The 20,719-nt window shown below is 36.2% G+C and overlaps 2 protein-coding genes across 12 annotated transcripts in view; both read right to left on the bottom strand.

The window, feature by feature from the left end:
- FKTN (fukutin) overlaps positions 1-3,646 on the bottom strand; it is a 55,418-nt gene extending 51,772 nt beyond the window's left edge. For 4 of the 5 annotated variants that reach the window (XM_072959864.1, XM_072959862.1, XM_072959863.1 and 1 more), the window contains exon 1: positions 3,248-3,599. The gene's annotated coding sequence lies outside the window, so the exon portion shown is untranslated. Of the gene's footprint in view, positions 1-3,247; positions 3,600-3,633 lie in introns of those variants that run through there. The other variant, XM_006213384.4, reaches the window with a different exon arrangement.
- An 11,278-nt stretch (positions 3,647-14,924) lies between these two features.
- The window catches only part of FSD1L (fibronectin type III and SPRY domain containing 1 like), a 63,954-nt gene continuing 58,159 nt past the window's right edge, over positions 14,925-20,719 (bottom strand). For all 7 annotated transcript variants that reach the window (XM_072959855.1, XM_072959856.1, XM_072959858.1 and 4 more), the window contains 2 exons: positions 19,748-19,836; positions 14,925-15,060 (listed from right to left, as the gene is read on the bottom strand). In XM_072959855.1, coding sequence (XP_072815956.1) covers positions 14,938-15,060; positions 19,748-19,836 — 212 coding nt within the window. In that variant the 3' untranslated portion in view covers positions 14,925-14,937. The remainder of the gene's footprint in view (positions 15,061-19,747; positions 19,837-20,719) is intronic.

Below are 20,719 nucleotides of genomic sequence, written 5' to 3'. Positions count from 1 at the left end.
AACAGATTAACACATGTAAAGCACCAAATAGTAGCTAAACATGGTAAGTACACAATAAATACTAACAATAATTAATAACTGTCACCTTAAAGGCCTACTAGCAAATCCTTCTGCTCTCAGACAAGAAAAGTTCCCCTCTTTCCTATCCCCCACAGCACTGTAAATCTGTACTCTTTTTGCATTCAGTCTTTATTAATTACAGTTCTCTGAGACAGGAGGTCATCATATGCTTCCATATTCCCCAGTATTCCATAGTCCGTCTTCTTAAATAGTAGAGTTTAAGCATAGACATTGATTTTTAAGATTTATGATGGACTTCTGTTGCCCTAGTAGAGTATTCGAGGTCAGTGGTGAATGTGAGCAGCTGCAGGTGACGAGTGACAGCCAGAGCTCATGTCACACAGGTCAGTTTGGTCTGTCACTCCATTCATTCATTTTTCCATTAAGTTCCCAAATATTACTGAGCCCTAAGTACATCCTACAGACGCCAGGCACGCTGCTAGCTGCTCCCTATCACAAGACACTGCAGTATAAACAACAGATTATGATTATTTCAAAGGCAGCAGAAATTTGAGGAATCAAGGATTTCTTTTGACCCAAACATTCTTTACATACGTTATTTCATGGGTCATTTAAGAGCTACCTTAGTGAGTGTACGCACGAGAGTAAGAACAGTGGTTGTCTTGGGTTGGGAGGACTGTAGGTGCTTTTGTCTTTTTTTTATTTTAATCCCATGTGAATACCAATTGATTTTGTAATAAGGGAAAAAAGACTAACTTTTCAAAAAAACTTAAAAAAAAATTTCACTCTATGGCTTAATTAACAGGTACTACAGCCCACACACAGTACAAGCTTTAATTATCTTAGTATCTTTTAATTTTTGGAGTAACAGAATAGTGTTAAACCAAGTTATCATTAACTGAATAAAGTCTTCCCCTCAAGAATACAAGTACTTAACAGCCTGTGTGAGGATATTTGGATATTGATCTTAGTAAAACTATAAAGCTAACAGAATGAAACACAGGGCTCAACGTGTTTAATTAAGTACTTAGTACAACACATAAAGTGTGAATATATGGACAAACATAAAATCTGGATGGATGTTCACCAAAATATCGATAATGGCCATTTCCAGGTAGGGGAAATTGGGGTCATTTTTATATTGTTCTTTATGCCGTTCTATATTGTCCCAATACTTTTATAATGAGCTTACATTATTTTCATGGACAATAAAAATACTCATAAAAACAGATGATAAGTAGTAGTGGCTTAATGCCTGCTAGACAAATCTATAACTTTGCTACTTAAAATACAGTCCTCAGACCAGCAATGTTAGCATCATGTTGAAGTTTGTCAAAATACAGAATTTTCAGGCCCTACTGCAGATCTAGTGATTAAGAATCCACATTTTAACAAGATCCTCAGGCGATTCACACGTGCATATTAATATGTGAAAAGCACTGATGTAGACACTAAGGCCTTTACATGCAGGGACGACAGGGACATCTGCCTTCTTCACTGTATATCCCTAGCACCCAGCAGTGCCTGAAACATGTAAGTATCTGTTGAATAAATAAATATGTAAACAACATTACTTCTGAATAGACAATCAGAATGACAGTGGAGATTATATCTATTTGAAATATTTATTTTCTGTCAGAGTTCCCAGAAATGGTTGCTTAATGTTTATTGTAAATACTGTTAAACTATTTTAATAAAAATGTCACCCCAAGAATCTACTATGACTATATGTAACCCTTTTTAAAAAGGAGTCCTTGCTTATTGCTCTGAGATCTCCATGTCTCCTTCAGTCATTTCTCTAGTCTCCTATCCATGGGCACACCCTTTAGTTACTCTCTTTACAATCTCTCTCACACAACAAAATCATTTCCAAGATTTTAACTGTAACCTCTGAGGGAAAACTTAATACTTAAGTTCCAGTCTATAAACTCCATGTGGTTATATATTCAACTCTATTTTCTACACCTCAAATTTAACAATTTTATTTTCTATCAACTCTCTCCCTCTCCCCTTCAGAAGTAGTTCTCCATCCTCACAGACTCATGTTTTACAGGTTTTAGTGAAAAGAGACCACAGAGTCCAACAAATCGTTTAACAGAGGAGAATAGGATATAGAAGAATTAAATGACAGCCCCAGAGGCTAGTTATTTGGCAACACCAGAGCTACAATCTGAATCATCTTACTCCCAACACATTGTTTGCTGGATTCTGACAGAATTCTCATTTTTGTCAACAGCACTTAAACTCACTTTTTAGAGACACAGGTTCAAAACATCCATCACATAGATTCAAGAAATCAAGTCCTATATACTGTGGACATTTCTCTCATTCCTTTTTTCTTCCTTTTCAGAACATAACGCACTTTCTTTCCACTCCTTCAGCATCTAGTGGCATCCTTCCCAAATCCTCTATCCTCTCAAAATCTACCTCCATAAATAGACTTTAAATGCCTATTCTATCCTTCTCTACCTTTATCTATGGTGCTCAAAAGAAATGGTTCCTGAACCAAAATCTATCCCTTCTCAAAGTATAGCTCAGCCCCAGCCTTTTCTGTTTTTCCTAATTACTAATGCACTGTTCCATCACTCACTTCGATATTTGTTCACGGGCTGCAGTTTATTCTTTGGAGGCCTGCTATCTTCAAAAGTAGAAAGAACCTGATATCATCTAGGTCCTCTTTTTACATCTGTGAAAACTGAGGCCCAGAGAGAAGTGACTAGCCTCACGTTACTTGAGAAACTGGTAATGGTGATGAAATCTGAACTCAGTTGCCCAGATTCCTATCCAAAGCTTCAGTCTTTCCCGACATCCCCCAGTTGATAATGCAAACAAAAGGCAGATGTCAAAGCCATACGAAACTTTACTTAGAATGGCTAGCAGTGTCCACCCCGTTACTAAGCACACAGAAGGGACTCTTTAGTAAATACTCCTCCAATTAAATTAAAGTTGAAACCAGGGGGAAAGCATAAGAAGAGAAAGAGATGGTAAACTAATTACCTCCTCTCTAAAAAGCTGCCGTAGCTGCCCCGCCGCCCATGGAAAAACTCCACACTCCTTCATGGGGCATCAGGCCCTTCCCAGCTGACACCGAGTGTTAGCTCTTGCTACAGTCCTGGCCTCCCCTTCTCCGCACCCACCCCTCCAGACGTGACACTGATACGCAGTGCTGCCAAAACCTGGTAGTCCCTTTAATGCTTCTATACCTTTGCACACTTTGGTCCCATACCTGCAAAGGCCCCTCTATCCTCTCGCAAGTCCTGCAATGGTTCTCACAATCCTGCTCAAACGTCACTACTCCAACCGGGTCCTACAACGGTCTCAGCCGTCCTCCAAAACCAGACCTGTCCCGGGATGAGGACTTTTCTAGCTGACAGGCCCAGGAGCGTGGAAGGGACGCCTGAGTGCACGTCTGGCACGAGGTGCTCGTGGGCCGCCCCACTGAGTACCCCCACCCGGAGCGCGCTCGACCTGTGGCCCGGCTGGGCCGCCGGGGGCACGGCACGTGCCCAGAAGGCTGGGGGATGCCCAGTGAGGGCACCCGAGCCACCGGCGACACCTGCCTGGAAATGCCCGCCTGTCCCCGGCAGCCAAGCAAAGCTTCCCACAACTTACCTCACCCAGCAGCGCCGGCAACTGTGCTTTACGGCACGCACGGCAAGCGCTGCAAAAGGGGCCGTCAAGCACAGAGCCGAGCGTCCTGGTCTGGCTGGTGTCGGAAACGTTCCCACGGTCGGGTTAGTGGCTTCGGGTGATCTACGACCCCTGCTGTCTCCTCACGGCCCGAAGTTTACTGAGCCCTGGCGATTTCCTAACTTTTGGGATCTAGCCACTTAGCTAAATCCCTTTTATCTCTTGACTGGGTCACAACTACAGCAGAGCACTGAGATGGCCTGAAATTTGGGGAAGTGGTTCAAGAATTGGAGAGGCAGCCTCTGAGCTATTTCCCAGAGCGTGTGAGTTTCTAGATAAATGTAGGATGCCAGTTAAATACGAATTCAGAGAAACAACGAATAATTTTTTAGTGTGTGTGTGCTCTGCAGAGGGATGCAGAATAAATCCCTGAATCCTGGTTTGGGTACCAGCAGGTGAGGCAGGGGATAGGGTGGAAAATAGTAGCTGCGTCCAATGTTGCTTTTGAGGTTGAGGTGCCTGCGGGACATCCAAGCTCTAGTGGACTGTCATACTCCTGTTTAGGTCTAGAAATATACACACATTCAATTCTGTACTTGGGTCTTTTAACGTTTACCTGTATAATCCAAGTGTTTATTAAGGATCAGATATGAATCAATTTTGACATAATTTTGAACAGTATAAAACACTAAACAAATTACTGTAATTTTAATTTTTTTTCTACAAAAATTACTATTACCAGCCCATAGTGAAAATGAAAATCCTCCCCTCATATATTTGAGTTATTTTCTAAACTTTACTTTCTGGAAAAGTGTAAAGTGAAGGTTTTTCTTTCTCATTTCCCAGGGTTTAGGATCCTTATCAGTTTCTTGTTTTTCCCTTCCAGAAGTTTTCTGTGTACATACAAGCTTATTCTGAATGTAACTGGACAAGGCTGGTTTTGAACCCAAGTTTTGCTACCTGCCACTGGAAAAGACAAGTGTTGATGGAAAAAGAAAAGTTAATTTATTCAGGAAGCCAGCAGCCTGGGAAGATGGTGGACTAATGTCCTAAGACCATCTCCACGTTGCCAGTTAGGAGACAAAGGTCTGAGGGAGGGGGCTGCTGGGTGCATGATCAGCTCATGCAGAGTTCTCAGACTGGTTGGCATCAAGGTGAAATTTCCAGCATCACTAGACTTCTGGTTTCAGCCAGTGTGCAGTCTACGTAATGTGGTCAGTTTTCATCTGGTAGGGGTCTGCTTCCTGTTAAGCTAATTTAGGAATGTGAGTCAGATCTTTCTATCTTTCAGGGAACTGAGAGTTCAGTGGCTCTATGTGGCTGGTTTATAGTCTAGATTGTTATCAATTTCCCCAGTCCAACAGCTGTTCTTTGCTTCTACATCTTCACATTTCCTAATCATTAACTCGAGCTAGCCTTTTGAGACTCAGGGAAGGCCTGGGAGACTAAAGCTTTTCTACAAACAAGAGGCACGTGGAGAATATGCGGTGGGTGGAAGTTTGTCCCAGAAAGGTCCCATAGGGTCCTGCTTGGTTACAGTCCCCTCTTTGATACTTCTCAATCCTGAGGAGGAACAAGTGCAGAACAAGAAAGGGAATAAGGTTTTGAATAGAGAGGCTAGTCACAAACTCCACAGAGGAACTCAGTTTTAAGAGACTCAGTTTTATTACTTAGAATTGGTAGTTAGTAGATTAATTTAGAAATTGGCAGCACCCAGAGGAAGAAGTATCAAAGATTAATGGGATCACTGGACATAGGTGCTAATCTGAGGGACTGAAGATGGTAAATTGGCATCAAAATGAGTAACTGCTATTGATTGAAACATCAAATACATTAAAAATTCTTGACTTCATAATGATTCCTTAAAAATGAAACTCATTAGTCATGATTGAAGGTTTCCAGGGCATCAACTCACTATCCTGAAACTTGATAAAAAATCATTTATCCTGCCTTTCTGATTTGAACAGGATTTTAGTGTAACCAAAATGCTAATGAGAATTCCAGCTAATAAACGAAGAATGTGTGATAGAACAATCATTACTACTCCTAATGAAATAATACAAAGGACAAAACTCATCAAGAGGCTAAAATTAAGATGAAATGTTGATGGGGAACTTTTTTAACAGACAGATTAAGCTATCACCCCCTGTACCCACTGGTCAACCTTACCATTAAGTTGAGGCAAACAGACATTATGCCCTTCCGGATGTGATGCAACAGAAAGCACACAGCACCACCTGTGAAGGACTCATACCTAAAAATTGAAGCTGCATTTAATCAAAACTCTAGATTTAACATAGGCTATAGAGAATCAGCTAAATTCAGAATGTGGGACATTCTACAAGACTAAGGCCCCAGTTTATCATTGGCAATTAAAAGGTGGGGAAGGAACTAATACAAAATCAGAGACTTAAGAGACATATAACCAAGTGCAATTTATGGACCTTGTCTCGATCCTGATTTGAAGAAAGCAGCCATAAAAAGAAATTTTTGATACAACTGAAACTTTTAATATTAGATGATATTAAGGAATTGCTGTTAATTTTGCTAAGAATGTCAATGGAATATGTTGTGTTAAAATAAGTCATCATTGATGCATATTGCAGTACTTACGGGTGAAATTTTTAAAAACTTTAAAATGATAGAAACACGGCAAAATGGTAACAATTTAATAAACCTAGGTGGTGAGCATAAAAGTGTTCATCATAAATAGGCTCTCTGAAATTGTCATAATAAAGATGAACATGGGAAAAATTATTATGAAGTTCATAGATATGAATACTTTGCAAATACATAATGAAACTTGTTCCATGTAAACCAAAAAAGGCAGTTAAAGCAAAGGATGGCACTGGCCAGTCTTCTGATTTGAACTAAGGTCTTTTTAAGTGTGGATCAACTGATTAGACTTTCTCACTTTTTTTCTTACATAAACCACAGACATAATGCATCATCTATAATTTCTAGTGTGTTTCTTTCAAGTGAACCAGGAACTTAAAGATACAAGTGAAGGAATCTGAACTCGGAGTCCTAAATTTGTATTTTTCTCTTCTGCAATACTCCTGATCACTTACAATTATCTTGGACACAACTAACTTGTCAGCTTTTCATCTCTAAAGTTCCCCCCTTTCCTTAAATGTAACTTTTCATTATTGAATTTCATTGGCTTATGTAATGCTTAAATTAAATAACTATAACAATGCCACTGGCATGAACAGGTTTGGGAACAAACAGCTAACTAGAGGTAAACAAACTACTCATCTGGTGGGAGCAGTCCTTCTCCAGCATATCCGAGGGGAGACCAGCTGTGAGCCTTCAACTTACTGTAAACCAGAGTCAGTATGCTTTAACCTGGTTAGCCAATCCAGTTGAGGAGGAGTACCAGGATGGGTAAAAACAGCCCCTATTATAAGCAAACATCTATCTTTTAAGAATCGCTCAGATGTGGGAGTACATACACATCCTGGCCCATCCTAACACTGTGGGGCCTGGGGCAAGAGTAGGAATGGAAGCCAACCCTGATATATTTTAAGTGTCTGAATAGGTGAGCGTCAAGCCTATACACATATGTTCACTTCTATCTTGACAAATATTTCTTCTCAAGGAACAGAAATCTAGGTTCAAAATTGGAATTCTCAGACTTGTGCTGGGAAGTGACAGCATGAGAACTAGGTCTTCTTGTTCTTCCCCCAAGTCCCTGGTCTGTTTCCTTTCAGCCTCTAGTATGCATGGAGGTGGACACCTCAGTCTGCACATCCAAGCTCCATGGACCACACCCTTCACGACCTGCCTCCCCTTGAAAATAGGGGTATATACACATGTAGTGCAGTCTGTCTTCCAGACAGGTTTGGGGAAGAGACCTGCATGTGTTGTGGAAGCAAGCTTTGGGCTGGTGGGACAGGGAATTATGGCGTCCTGGCTGTCTGGTTCACAGAGGGTAGTGGAATAAGACTACAAGTGGGTGCAATCCCTTAGCTTCTTTAACTGTTCATTCCATGGAGAGCCACAGCCAGAGAATGAGGATCGGAACAGGGACACCCCACGTCCCCACTCTTGCCCAAGTCTAAGTGTACACACACACACCCATTTTATCATACTATATAAACTGTTGGACTTGCTTTTTCCATTTCATAATAGCATGAAAATCCTTCCACTAATAGCATGTTCTATATCAGCTATGTAGGTTACTGGAAGCACCACAACCTACCATCCCGGTGACCTTGTGCAAAAGGGGCATAAACATACTACTGGTACCATGCGGTGTAAATATACAACACTGTTTATTAAGAGAAACACTTAGAAAAGTAGAATGCACACAATTTCCTGAGCCCTCATCCCAGGGACCCAGCCAGGCACAGCAGGACTGGGTTACCAAGGAAAGGGCTCCTTAATTGAGGAAGCCTATTCCCATAATGGTCTACATACTTAGAACACTTGGGGAGAGAGGCATGCCGAATGTATCTGGACAAGTATGTAACAACGGTGGCTTGCTAGTGCAGCAACTTAGAAAAGGGGAGCCTTCAGAATTCTGGTAGCCCATTCTTCAGTTAACAATTAGGTTGCTTGTATTTTGCTATTGAAATGCTGCAGTGAGTACTGGCTTATTTGGGAGTATGTATCTAAGAGATATACCTAGAAATTGAACTAACTTTTCCAAAGTGTGTGTATTTAAAATACTGATATTACTTAATTGTTCTCCAGAAATGTTGCATCCATTCACACTCCATCTTCTGTATGAGGGTACTGGTTTCTCAGTATAGTCTTCTCCCTATAACTCAAGACTATCCACTATCTCTTCATTCTTCTCTTGGCGAAAATGACCTTAGTTACAGGAGCTCCAGCCTCGCCTGGTCATTGATTGGTTTTCTCTTTTCTCCTAGATTGGTTTCAAGTTAGAATATAAATGTTAAAAAGTCTTAGATTCTAGTTCTGACTCTCTCAGCTCGTCTACCAAAATGTAACCCAAGATGTGACAAGCTTCAAAGACAGACACTAAGTTCCTGATTTATATTATAGTTACAGCGTGTTTCATCTTCCATCTCTAGCTGCACTGTACAAAACAGCAACTATTAGCAAGACAAGGCTCTTTACATTTAAATTACAATAAAAATTTTAGTTCCTCAGCTGAACTGGCCACATACATTTAAAGCGCTCAACAGCTGCCTGTGGCTAGTGGCTATTGTATTGGGCAGCACAAATACATAACTTTTCCATCACTGCATAAAATTCTGTTGAACAGCACTATTCTAAAATAAAAGGTCTGGAGGGCAAAAAGACTACGACTTTTTAAATCTTATCTTCAACAGCACATAGTAGATATTTAATAAGAGTTGATAAAAATGCAAGCACTGAAGCAAAAGCAGGGAAAAAAAGTTTTATTTTTAGATGAGATACTCCAGGTGCTTTTGTAAGAACTTAACTCGGTCATTCTATACAGAATATACAGTCATTTCAACATACACGTCACTCCACTTTGAATACTCTATTTTAAAGTTTAAAAAACCATTTAAAAAGCTTTGTCTTGTTTCCAAGGAAAATGAGGCAATATGCTTATTATAAAACACTAGTTTGCAGCACTGAGTACATTATAAGCTCACTAACGTTCTTCATCCTTAACTTAAAGGTTAAACCTGAGGAATTAGAATTTTTATTATCAGAACTGCATAGCAGAACCATGTCCAGATGATAGAAATACCAAATAATCTGTGGATCAAGATAACCTGTAAACCATTTAATCCAGTTTGAAGCAAAACTAGTATATTAGGAGAGATACTACATGATACCCAGGTTAACAAGGTTTTGAAACACCTCATCATAGTTTTTAAAGATGACAGTGCAACAAACGTTGTCAAATGTTAAGTGGGAACATACACCTTGTTATCCACTGACAACAAACTATTGAACCACTCCAAAACTGTTGTTTTAGAAAGAATTATTTAGACCAAATTCAGTCTTTGCATGTGGCACTAAGCAGTCATAAACTGGAAGTGCAAATGCCTGGATGGAAACAGCTTAAATCATTTATTTATGCTACTGTTCTACTCTGGTACACTAAATGCTGTGGGAGAAATGGTACAGTTCTACAAGTCTTGATGTAGAGTAACAGGCTTGATGAGAAAATATAAAAAGGCCACAGGTCATGAACAAACTGCAAATGTTAAAGGGTGTTTTAATCAGATTAAAAAAAAATCATGTTTGATGTCCTGGTGATACCACTTAAAGCACATGCTTTATCTAAGGAAACGGCATCTGGAAGTATCCAAACACTTAAATCCATTATCAGCTAAAAGTTAACACCTTACACTTACACAGAGTTTTACTGTCGTTGAAGCAATTTCACATACTCCATTTCATTTTATTCCTCACAACAGCCCTGTGGGGTAGGCTGAACAAGTTACAATTATTTTATGTAAGGCAATGGAGGCCCAAAGATGATAAATGATATATGTAGAGATCACAGATCTAGTATATGGTAGACGCAAGGTGATTAATTTTAAATACTTTAAAATAAACCCAAAATATTTGTTATATCCAGAAATTTTAAAGACTAGTGCTTTTTACTATAAATTACTCCAAAACTTTAGCTCTTATGTATCTTCTGTATGAATTATAAATTTGATTTTAATTTAAAGAGTCTCCCTTAAAAGGTAAATTAGACTCAATGCTTTGGTGCCTTAGAGATATTGGAAATGTTATTTTAAAAAGAAAAAGCATTCTCATAGCCCTTAGGCTCTCCAAAAAGTTCCAACACTAATAAAAATGCCTTTTACCAATCACTTACAATTTGACTTATTTTAAAATTGGCCCAAACTTAAGAAGCTCCAAGCCAAAGCAAACACATTCACCTACCTGCTGTCTTCCATACTGTGAAATCCTCTACACATCCATTCCCAAGGACCAACTGACACTGAACGGGTACCATTAAGAAACCATAGCAGTTTAAACTAACATAGTTCAAATGATTATGGATCAAAAGTCAGTACCTTAAACTGACCCAGAAATCACAAATACTGTTTTAATTTAATAAGTGGGTCATCTAAGGAGAAGAGTACTATGACAATCTCTGGTATTCATTTGTAAGCTAATACTAACCTTAATATGACAAACCCAACAATATCTTATCACCAAAAACATATACCAAATGTAATCCATTTAACCTCCAAATTACTAAAAAAGTTTAAAGCATTTACATTAATCAAATATTCCAGGTAACAAAGCTATCATATGTGACAGATCAGGATCACAAATATTTGCATAATGTGAATACTATAAGACACAAAATTAAAACTGTACTGAATATGAGGTAATCTTTCTGCAATGGTTAAGGAAACATTAATGATCTTATAAATGCTCCAGTACTGGCATTATGAAATGTACATTAAGAATAACAAATAACTTTATGATTAGTTAGATGCTGAGTAAATTTATACTGACCATACACTTCCCTAGTATATCCAGTGTAAAAATAAAATCAAGGAAGAAACTTTTCCAGACCCATTTTATGTGACCACATATAAGTGAACCATTTTATATGCAGTTAATTTGAATTTTTTCACCAACTCCAACAAATTTACTTTTTAAAATTTCTGCCTTATTAGCAAAACATTGTTTTTAAAATGCAAACTTTTCATACCACTCAAAAGCAGCAAAACTACACACAGTAAATCAAACTTTACTAATTCTGGAAATCTGAATACCAAGTATGACTGCCCTATTATGGACACTTTAATATTTGTTGTATGAATTAGCCAATGAATGAACACTGATTTCACTAATATGTTTTTAAAAAGAATTATCATGATGATTTTTATACTCCTTAATTTTTTCAGCCTAGAATCACATATTTTATAGTAAGAAGTCTATGCTGTCCTCTTCTAAAATGAATACTCTTTGAAATAATCATTTTTATATACATCCTTTTCCAACTTTTCCCCATATGTTTCCAAAAGAAACTATATAAATAATAAATTTATGGGAAAAGCATATATAGAAAAATTAATCATTCCAGATAACTCATGAAATAGAGTATCTTAGCCTAATTAAAAGACTTCATTACAAATTACTTGTTTTATTCTTTACACTACCAAGGATCAGTCACAAAAATTCAAATTAAACATGATACTGTGCATACTTTATCACAGTATGAGCAAATAAAACCAAGCCAATATGTCTCTTTAGATGATAAAATGGGGGAAAATGCAGGACAATGTCGATCAAGTCTAACTGTAAAGTAGCAGTTTGTGGTTTGTCAAAATAGTACAGATGCCATCAATTAAACCCATGTACAGACAGGCACCCCTTTAATACTTTCAATTTGTTTACCTATACCTGGAACTTTCAAAGAATTACTGTGCATTAAATTTCTATGTGCACTCAGTAAATGCTTGGGATATACGTATTCACCAAAAGTTAAAGACATATGTGACATGATCAGTCCAAAGAGTCAAAATGAATTGTAAAAAAAATTCTTTTTCTAAAGTGCTTAAGGCAATTCCTTCATTTCTTTATCCAGTTTATTAAAACTGGTTTAGGATTCAACTGCTAAAAGAGAAATGAAATACTAAATGTATGTTTTTATAAAACATAATTTTTTACACCTGTAATACATCCATTACCGTCAACCTCTCATGCATTTCTTTTACAGAAAGCAATCATGTTTGACCTGTCAAAATGGAGAGTAAAAAAAATAAAATAAAGAGTATTTGAAGGGGAATACCAACTTTCCACAACGTATTAAACTGAGCCAAAAAACTCAGTATTTTTTAATTCCAATGTCGATGAGAATGTTGTGATGCTCAAGTTAATAGTTGCCTTAATTTGAGACCATGTAATAGGCACTGCAGCTGATTATTTTCTGGTTTGAAAATGAGGGTGGCAAATTTCCTCCAGTTTAATGTAACATAAATAAACTTAAAACAGCTAAGCTAAAACCCCATACATTCTGTTCATTTTTTAGAGAACTTTAAGAAGCACAGTAAGAGGAAAACCTCAGATTTTTATTTTGAAGCAATGATAGTATTGCTTCAAATGAGTTTTTCAAATGAATATTAGAAAATTGTATATGAAGGGTTTCAGATGGTGGCATGAGCACAGGAAGAATCTTATGCACTCCTCCAGCCCCTGATTAATACTTCCTTTTCCCCATGCCCCTGCAATAGAAGCCCCTCAGCAGTGTGACATAATGTTCTCTGGTTTAAACATCAGTTGACACTGCATGGCGCAGGGGGCAAGAGCATGCTTAGAGGAAGAAGGCACTGAATTAAAGAGAAAATACAACTATATTAGACATGATAGTAAAAGTTTTTATACAAGAACTTCTGGCTTTTTCTGTGTCATTTTTGCTAAAATATACATAGGTAACTGTGCACTTAAAGCAGCTCCACCCCTAACTTACTGCTTTCAGGTTTAACTCTCTGAGAGAGACTTATAACTTCCCATTTCCTTATCCTTAGGTCCTAGAATAACCTTGCTGTGGGGAACAGGACACTAAAAGCTTCTTCCAAAATCTCTAGGAGAAACAAAAACCAAAATTATATTTGTTTGGAGAATCAGAAGACTACCTACTGACATATGTCATTCTTTAAGCTGCCTAATAGTCTTTAAACTAAGTCATCAGACAGTGGTACAGCTATGAATGTCCTCTGGGAATGTAATACCTAGTTCAAATAAAATTCCTCATTTAGATTTGTTTTACAATGAACAAAACATCCTATCAGTAAACAGTAAACTTTAAGAGAGAATGAGCTATTCCTATTCCACAGGCCTTTCTGCAGCAAGTAACTCAAATGTAAGCAGCAAGAGTCACTTCGAGGGAGAAGGCTCTCATAACCAATACACTTAAAATGCAAATTAAAGTCAACATGAGAAAGTAACAGCTTCAAAAATTAAGGAATATACAGATCCAGACCTCTTTAAAATGCTCAAGGAATTCTTAAATACTATAATTACAGCTTTCAGTTTGGCTCAAAGGACTTGTTACAAATTTTAATCAACTTTTAAAAAATACGTATGTTCTGCTCAATAACCATGGGTGTTACTCACTGTTTAACACATTTTCCCTAAGTTTGGTAAAGATTACTGTATGTTGATTTTTGAAAGAATTAAAACCCTTTAAGAAGCAAATGAATGTAGCAAAAAGGTTGAGAGGAAAATAACCTCTGAATAGGTAGGGCTGAAAAACTCATGTGCCAAATAAGTCAGAGATATGCAGTTTTTTAAAAAACACTTGTTTAAACCATTCCATTTTATTAAAAAGAGATATAAATGACTTCAGTAAAGAACAGTTTTAGGCACCTCCCTTCGTAACCTATCCCTCTTAGACAAAACTTGAGTAGGTAGCTTTTTCTACTTTCTATATAACTTTAATAAACTTTCATCCTACTAGAAACGTAAAAAATCAGTATATTATCAGTTATTACCAAATTCAAGTGGGAATTTTATCAAAGATAACTATTAAAGGTAGTATTAAACAAGACAACAAAATCAGAAAATATAAAGCTTTAGAAAATCTTACCCATCATCCAAAATGATGGAATGAAAAGAAGTCTAATTAAACAGGGCAACATATAAAGAATATCCCTTTGCCACTGTTAGTGCAGCAGGTAAAAAACTGAAATTTGGGTGATTTTAAACTATTATGTCTAGACACTCTTCCTATCCACTCTCTATTTTCAGTTTTAACCATAAGAGAAATATCATGATATTTGGAAAAAATGATTTACAATTTAGTCAATAAACAAAAGAGGACAATTTAGCAAACCTCAACTTATTTATAAAAGGGGGGAAATAAACTAATTTAAGAAAACCTTTCTAGCATCCTCAATAGATTATTTCAATTTTTAGAAAACTATAAAGGACTGTATATTTTTAAAGCTTCAGTGTAAGAACTAAATAATAGGTAGTGATGACATTTAAAAAGTATAGAGAAAAGAAGACAAGATTGTAAATGCTTTTCCCTCAGGCCCTAGGGCTACCTTATGTAACTAAACATATTAGAAGAGCCAAAGTAAACCCAAGAAACACAAAATGAGTTTCTATGTAACTACTTAAACACTTCTCTCCCATTTACTCTTCAAAACATGAGTTTCTTGCTTGGTGTCTGCTTGCTTCTATGGATACTGCACAGTCCACTCCTGTGAATGCTTCGTACTAGATGCTTAATGCTAACGGATTCCATGCCTTAAAGCAGAATGTCGCAAGCCTGATTTCCACCACTCATAAATTCCTGTGATTAGTAACTGCACGGAAAAGGCCACCCAATCAAAAAGGTAAACATATTCCGAGTAGGCATTACTGAGTAATATTGTTTAGGCTGCTAGCTGAACCAGTCATTCCATTTTCACTTTTCTGAAGTGTTCTCACAGCACTTGGAACCTGCATCCCAGTATTCAAAGAAAGTCCACCACACCAAACCTAAGAAAAGACAAAACAAATCTTCAGTCAGATTTCAAATCAAATTAAAACCTGAAGGATCCTTATAGTTCCACTTGAAAGGCAAATATGTGAACATCATCAAATTCCAAACTGGTAACCTTCAGACCTGAACTGAGGGTAAGTGAAAAGGCTAACTCAAGAGTCTTTTAGACAGAGGCCAAAGGAAGTCTTTGTGACAGCAGAATCCAATGGAGCTGCACGGAAGAGAGGGAACTAAGAGCTGTAGAACTTCAGAGATTTAATTGGATCAATTGAGGCAAAAAGATGCTATCACTACTGACGCTAATCTTCACAACCAAGAGAACTGCACAGAGCCTACTTCCTTACCCCAACTACTGCTTTAGATTTTGATAATGAGGTGTGGCCTGAGACTACAGGAATCTAACACCTCTCTGTTAACAGAGTACCTCTATTCGTTTCTTCCTTAATTGTTAACTGAAGAACTCTTATCATTTTTAAGGTCTTCTGAGAAAAATGCAAATGGCGATATCCAGATACACTTGTCATATTCTATTATCATAAATGTGAATGAGTTTATGAATGATAAAACTGCTTTATTTGTGAACAGAGCAGCTATCACTCAGTAAACAGTAACTGATTTAGAATAGGATCAAGAGAATTAAAATCTGAAAATATGAATCATTTAAACTATCATCAACTGCCATGTATGTAGCCAACATAAGCTTAAGGCAAAGGAGATTCTAGAATTGTTTATGTATTCTCACTTTTATCTATATCATAAAGTATTCAATATATACTAAAAAACTACAGTATTGTTATAAAGAATTTGCTGGTCTGTGAAATTTATAACTAATTAATATTAAAAAATTTTAAATTAGAAGGTTCAGTAATAACTCTTAAAATATAAAAGCAACTCTCTGATTATAAACCTACTGTATTATTTTATTGCAATTTATTTAAGTGATCTACAAAAAATATGTACTCAAAATATCTAGCACAAAGGTGCAAGGGCAAATCAATGGAGAAAGGTAAGTCTTTTTCAATAAGCAGCACTGAACACTTGGATAGCTATATGCAAAAAAAACAGATCTTAAACCATACTCCGTATATATAAAAATTAACTCAAAATGGATCCCAGACCTGAATGTAAAACCTAAAATTATAAAACTTCAAGAAGAAAACGAAAGAAAATATCTTTGTGAACTTAAGTTAGGCAAAGCATGATCCATAAAGAAAGAAAAAAAATCTATAAACCAGCTTCATCAAAATGAAACACTTCTCTCTGAAATTCCAGAAAATGAAAAAAATCAGAGACTGGGAGAAAATATTTGCAAAACATTTATCTGATAAAGGACTCATAGCCAGAATACATAAAGATATCTCAAACTCACTAGTAAGAAAACAAGTAACCCAACAAAAAAATGAGAAAAAGATTTTAACAGATAACTTCTCCAAAGAAATTATACAAATGGCAAATAAGCACATGAAAAAAATGCTCAACATCATTTGTCTTTAGGAAAATGCAGATTAAAACTAAAATGAAATGCCATTACATACCTACTAAAATGGCTTAACAACAACTACAAAAAAATCTGAGAACATCAAATAATGGCAAGGATGTGAACTCTTATATATTACTAGTAGGAATGTAAAAGGGGTATACTGGCTGGCCACTTTGGAAAACATTTTGGTAACTTCTTATAAAGTTAAACATACACTTTCAATGTGATGTAGCAACCTCACTCAGGTATTCACCCAAGAGAAATGAAAACAAACAGTCACACAAAACTCCTTTTTTCCTAATTGCAAAAAAATGGAAAGAACCCCAAATGTCCTTCAATTGATGAATGGATGAATAATGTGTGGTAAATACACATATGGAATATTACTCGGCAATAAAAAAGAAGGGACTACTGACAAACACAAAAACATGGGTGAATTTCAAATGTATTATGCTACGGAATCAAAAGTCTGTGTACCATACAACTCCTTTTCTATGATATTCTGGAAAAGGCAAAAACTATAGGGACTAAAAACTAGTTAGTGGTTGCTAGGGCTGGGTGTGATAGGAGAGGTCCACTACAAAGCAGCATGAAGAAATGGAAATGTTCTATGTCTTGATTATGGTGGTGGTTATACAGTTGCATGCGTTTGTCAAATCCCACAGAATGGTACACTACTGTAAATTATGCTACAGTAAAACTTACTTTAAAAAAGAAAATCCTGTACACAAAAAATTTAAGTCATTCATTTAGTTAATAAAAAATAATAAAAGCAAGCCTTCAATGAAGGAAAAAAACCCCAAATTTAACCAGTTGGGAAAAAAATCTCCTAAAGCATCTTATGATATTTACTAATGTAATTATAGTTTGATTATTTGGAATGAAAAAACAATGAATAAACTCACTATATATCTTCCTGCGATAGACTCAAATTAAACATGAAATCTACCCTTTTAGAAAGCATATCTGAGAGACTTAGGGGAAAAAATAGTTTTGAATTCCACATGGTAAAAATAATGTCCTTGATTGACCACAGCCAAAAATAAATCATATATAGAGGTATGTAGCAAAGTAAAAAAGAAAATAACCTTTCCAATATTGCTGTTTTTTTTCTATGAACAATAACTTCATTCACTAATCACTTTTACTATTTAATGAGAAAGTAGGAGTCTTGGTTATTAGCACTGTTTTAAACTTATTTTAAGAAAAAAACGTGACAATGAATATATGTATGTTCATGTATGACTGAGAAATTGTGCTCTACACTGGAATTTGACACATTGTAAAATGATTATAAATCAATAAAAAATGTTAAAAAAAGATTATATGGGTAAATAATCATGATCAATTGTGAGATTTAAAAGTACTATATTTTAAAACCACATATACCCTGAATACTTTATCCTCACAGTTGAGGAGTTAAAGTTGGGAGTCACGATGGTAGAACACATATAAAACATTCTACCAAGTCTGCAATGGAAAGCTACCATCCAGTTCTGCAGAAGCAGCCCTCGAATTAAGGAAAGTTCTAGCCAGAATAATGATGATCTTAACTGGACTGCAGAACTCCCTACAGTGGCCTAATCTTACAGAGAAATGAAAAAGATAAAGGAGTTAGGAGAAGTAGTAATGTTTCCTTAATAAAAACATAAGTGCAAAACAAAGTTTCATTTTGTGTGGAGAATCATGACTTTTTCTTATATAAGTCCACCTGAAATTGAGTAGGCCTGCAATTATATATGTGTGTATAGACAAACATACTCAGTCTACCACACATAGTCATCTAATATCTTACAAAAACTGCACTGCAATGGAAAAAAGATGATCTTCTCAATAATGGTCCTGGAACAAGCAGGTGTCCATATGGAATTAAAGAATGCATCTTGACCCCAATATCATACCAAACATACCAATTCTATACTTGCATTGTAAATGCAGTCTATGTCTAAATGTGTAAGGAAAAGAAAGCTTTTAGAAGAAAACACAAGAATATTTTCATGACCTTGGGGGTGAGTAAAGATTTTTTTAAACAGAACAAAAAAGAGCTAATCATAAATGAAAAAGCTGATAAACTGAGCAACATTAAAATTAACAACTTTTGTTCATTGAAAGACACCAACAAGAGAGGGGAAAGGAAAGCCAGAGTGGAAAAGACATCTGCAATACATGCATCTGGCAAATACATGTATTTCAGACTACAGAGAGAACATTGTATCAATCAATAAGAAATAGGAAGAGAACCCAATAGAAACCCAGGCAAAAGACTTGAACAAGTATTTCACAAGAGTATATCCAAACAGTCAATCAACATACTAAAAGGTGTTCAGTAGCACTAACCACCAAGGAAATGCAAATGAAAACCACAATGTAATATCTCATACTCATTAGAAGGACTAAAATTTTTATAAAGACAATATCAAGTGTTGATAAAGATGTGGAAGAATTCAAACTCTCACATACTGCTGGTGGTAATTAGTATAACAGATGTCTTTGGAAAACTCTACTACAGTTGATTACACATATACCATATGATCTAGCAATCACAACCCTAATTATATATCAAATGGATATATATACACATATATTTACCAAAAGACATTAACAAAATGTGGAAGTTCGATTTGTAAATGTCCTCAATGAGAAACCACCCAAGTATCGAACTAAATAAGAATGGGCAAATAAATTATGATATAGTCATATAATGGAAAACTATACATATACATGTAGTGGAAAACTATATGAGAATGAATGAACTACCACCACGTAGAAACACATGGATAAATCTCACAAACATAATGTTGAGCCAAAAAGATAAATGATTTCATTTATACAAAGTTGAAAAGGAGGCAAATAAATTTATGGTATTAAAACTCAAGGTAAGTACCCACTTTGGTGGAGGGCCATCAGGGGCTGGAAATGGGCACAATGCTCCATTTCTTGATTTAGATGTCTGTTACAAAAATGAGCGCAGTCCTTTGAAGATTAATCAAACGACACGCTTACGATTTGCTGACTTCTGTATCTTAACACTTACTTCAGTAAAATATACCAAGAACATACAGACAATCACCGATTTGGGAGAGGTGGATTGGAGAAAGGGTGAGGGGTAGGAAGGAAAATGATACTGTGCTTCCCCAGATATACAGCATACATTGTTCTCCTTAAAGCTGCCAAACCAAATAAAACATAAATTAGGTACTAACCATGAAGCCAGGTAGTACTGGCTGTGTAAATTTTGTCTTAAAGGAATACAACAACTGTTTTGAGTTTGCATCATAGAAAGAAAGTTGACCTAAAAGGAAGGAGAAAAAAAAGCCTGATTTATTATTCAAAAAATTTTAATATCTAATTAAGTCTAACATATAATCATGCATGAAAGTAATAACTAAACACATATTTTGGCATTAATTTTTTTTGGCACTATGAGGACTGGACTTAGTAATTCTCACTTGAAAATCAGTAGTAAACATGCTTAAGAAAAAGCCCAAATCCAGTTTTCCTCCCCTGTTTTTCAAGATCTCTATAATGCTTCCATTATGTGGCTATTATTCTGCTTATTCAACTATGGACTATTTCTTTATTTTATCTTTATTTAACAAATGGCTTCCATAGCCCAGTTAAAAACCAAGGCAATTTCTTCCTCATTTGTACTATAACCAGCCTCTCCACCCAAATCCTATCACCATTTAAGGTTTACTCTATTAAACCTTGTCTTCTAACTACTTGAAGCCATACTCCCACCTGAATCTCTGAAATCATGGTATGGTTATCACTGCTTCAGTTTTGTTAATTTGTCAAATCTCACAGTCCATCTTTCAATAATGATCATGCAACCAAAATCACTCTTTATTTCTGACCACCTAACTCTCCAACCGGATGGCCTCCTTACAATTGTTATCACTCCTTGAAACCCTTCGCATGACTATTCTGTTGGTTTGTTTCCTAACCCTGAGGATATCTTCTGTCTCTTTTTCTCCTATTCTAAATGTAGATGCTTATCTAGGCTCCTTTCTCTCTACAATGTTCCCTTAGTAAATCTGGTGCCAAACAGAGAAGAAAAGAAACTAACATTTATGCCTACTATTAAAGAATTGGGTGATTTATATATAATTACTTCAAAATACCAAGCAGTCTGTATGTGGTCACAAAGTAAACAGCAAAGCAGTAATGTTTAA

This window comes from Vicugna pacos, chromosome 4, assembly GCF_048564905.1.
Source record: "Vicugna pacos chromosome 4, VicPac4, whole genome shotgun sequence".
In the NCBI taxonomy this organism is placed as follows: Eukaryota; Metazoa; Chordata; class Mammalia; order Artiodactyla; family Camelidae; genus Vicugna; species Vicugna pacos.
This window is presented reverse-complemented; position numbering and strand designations above follow the sequence as displayed.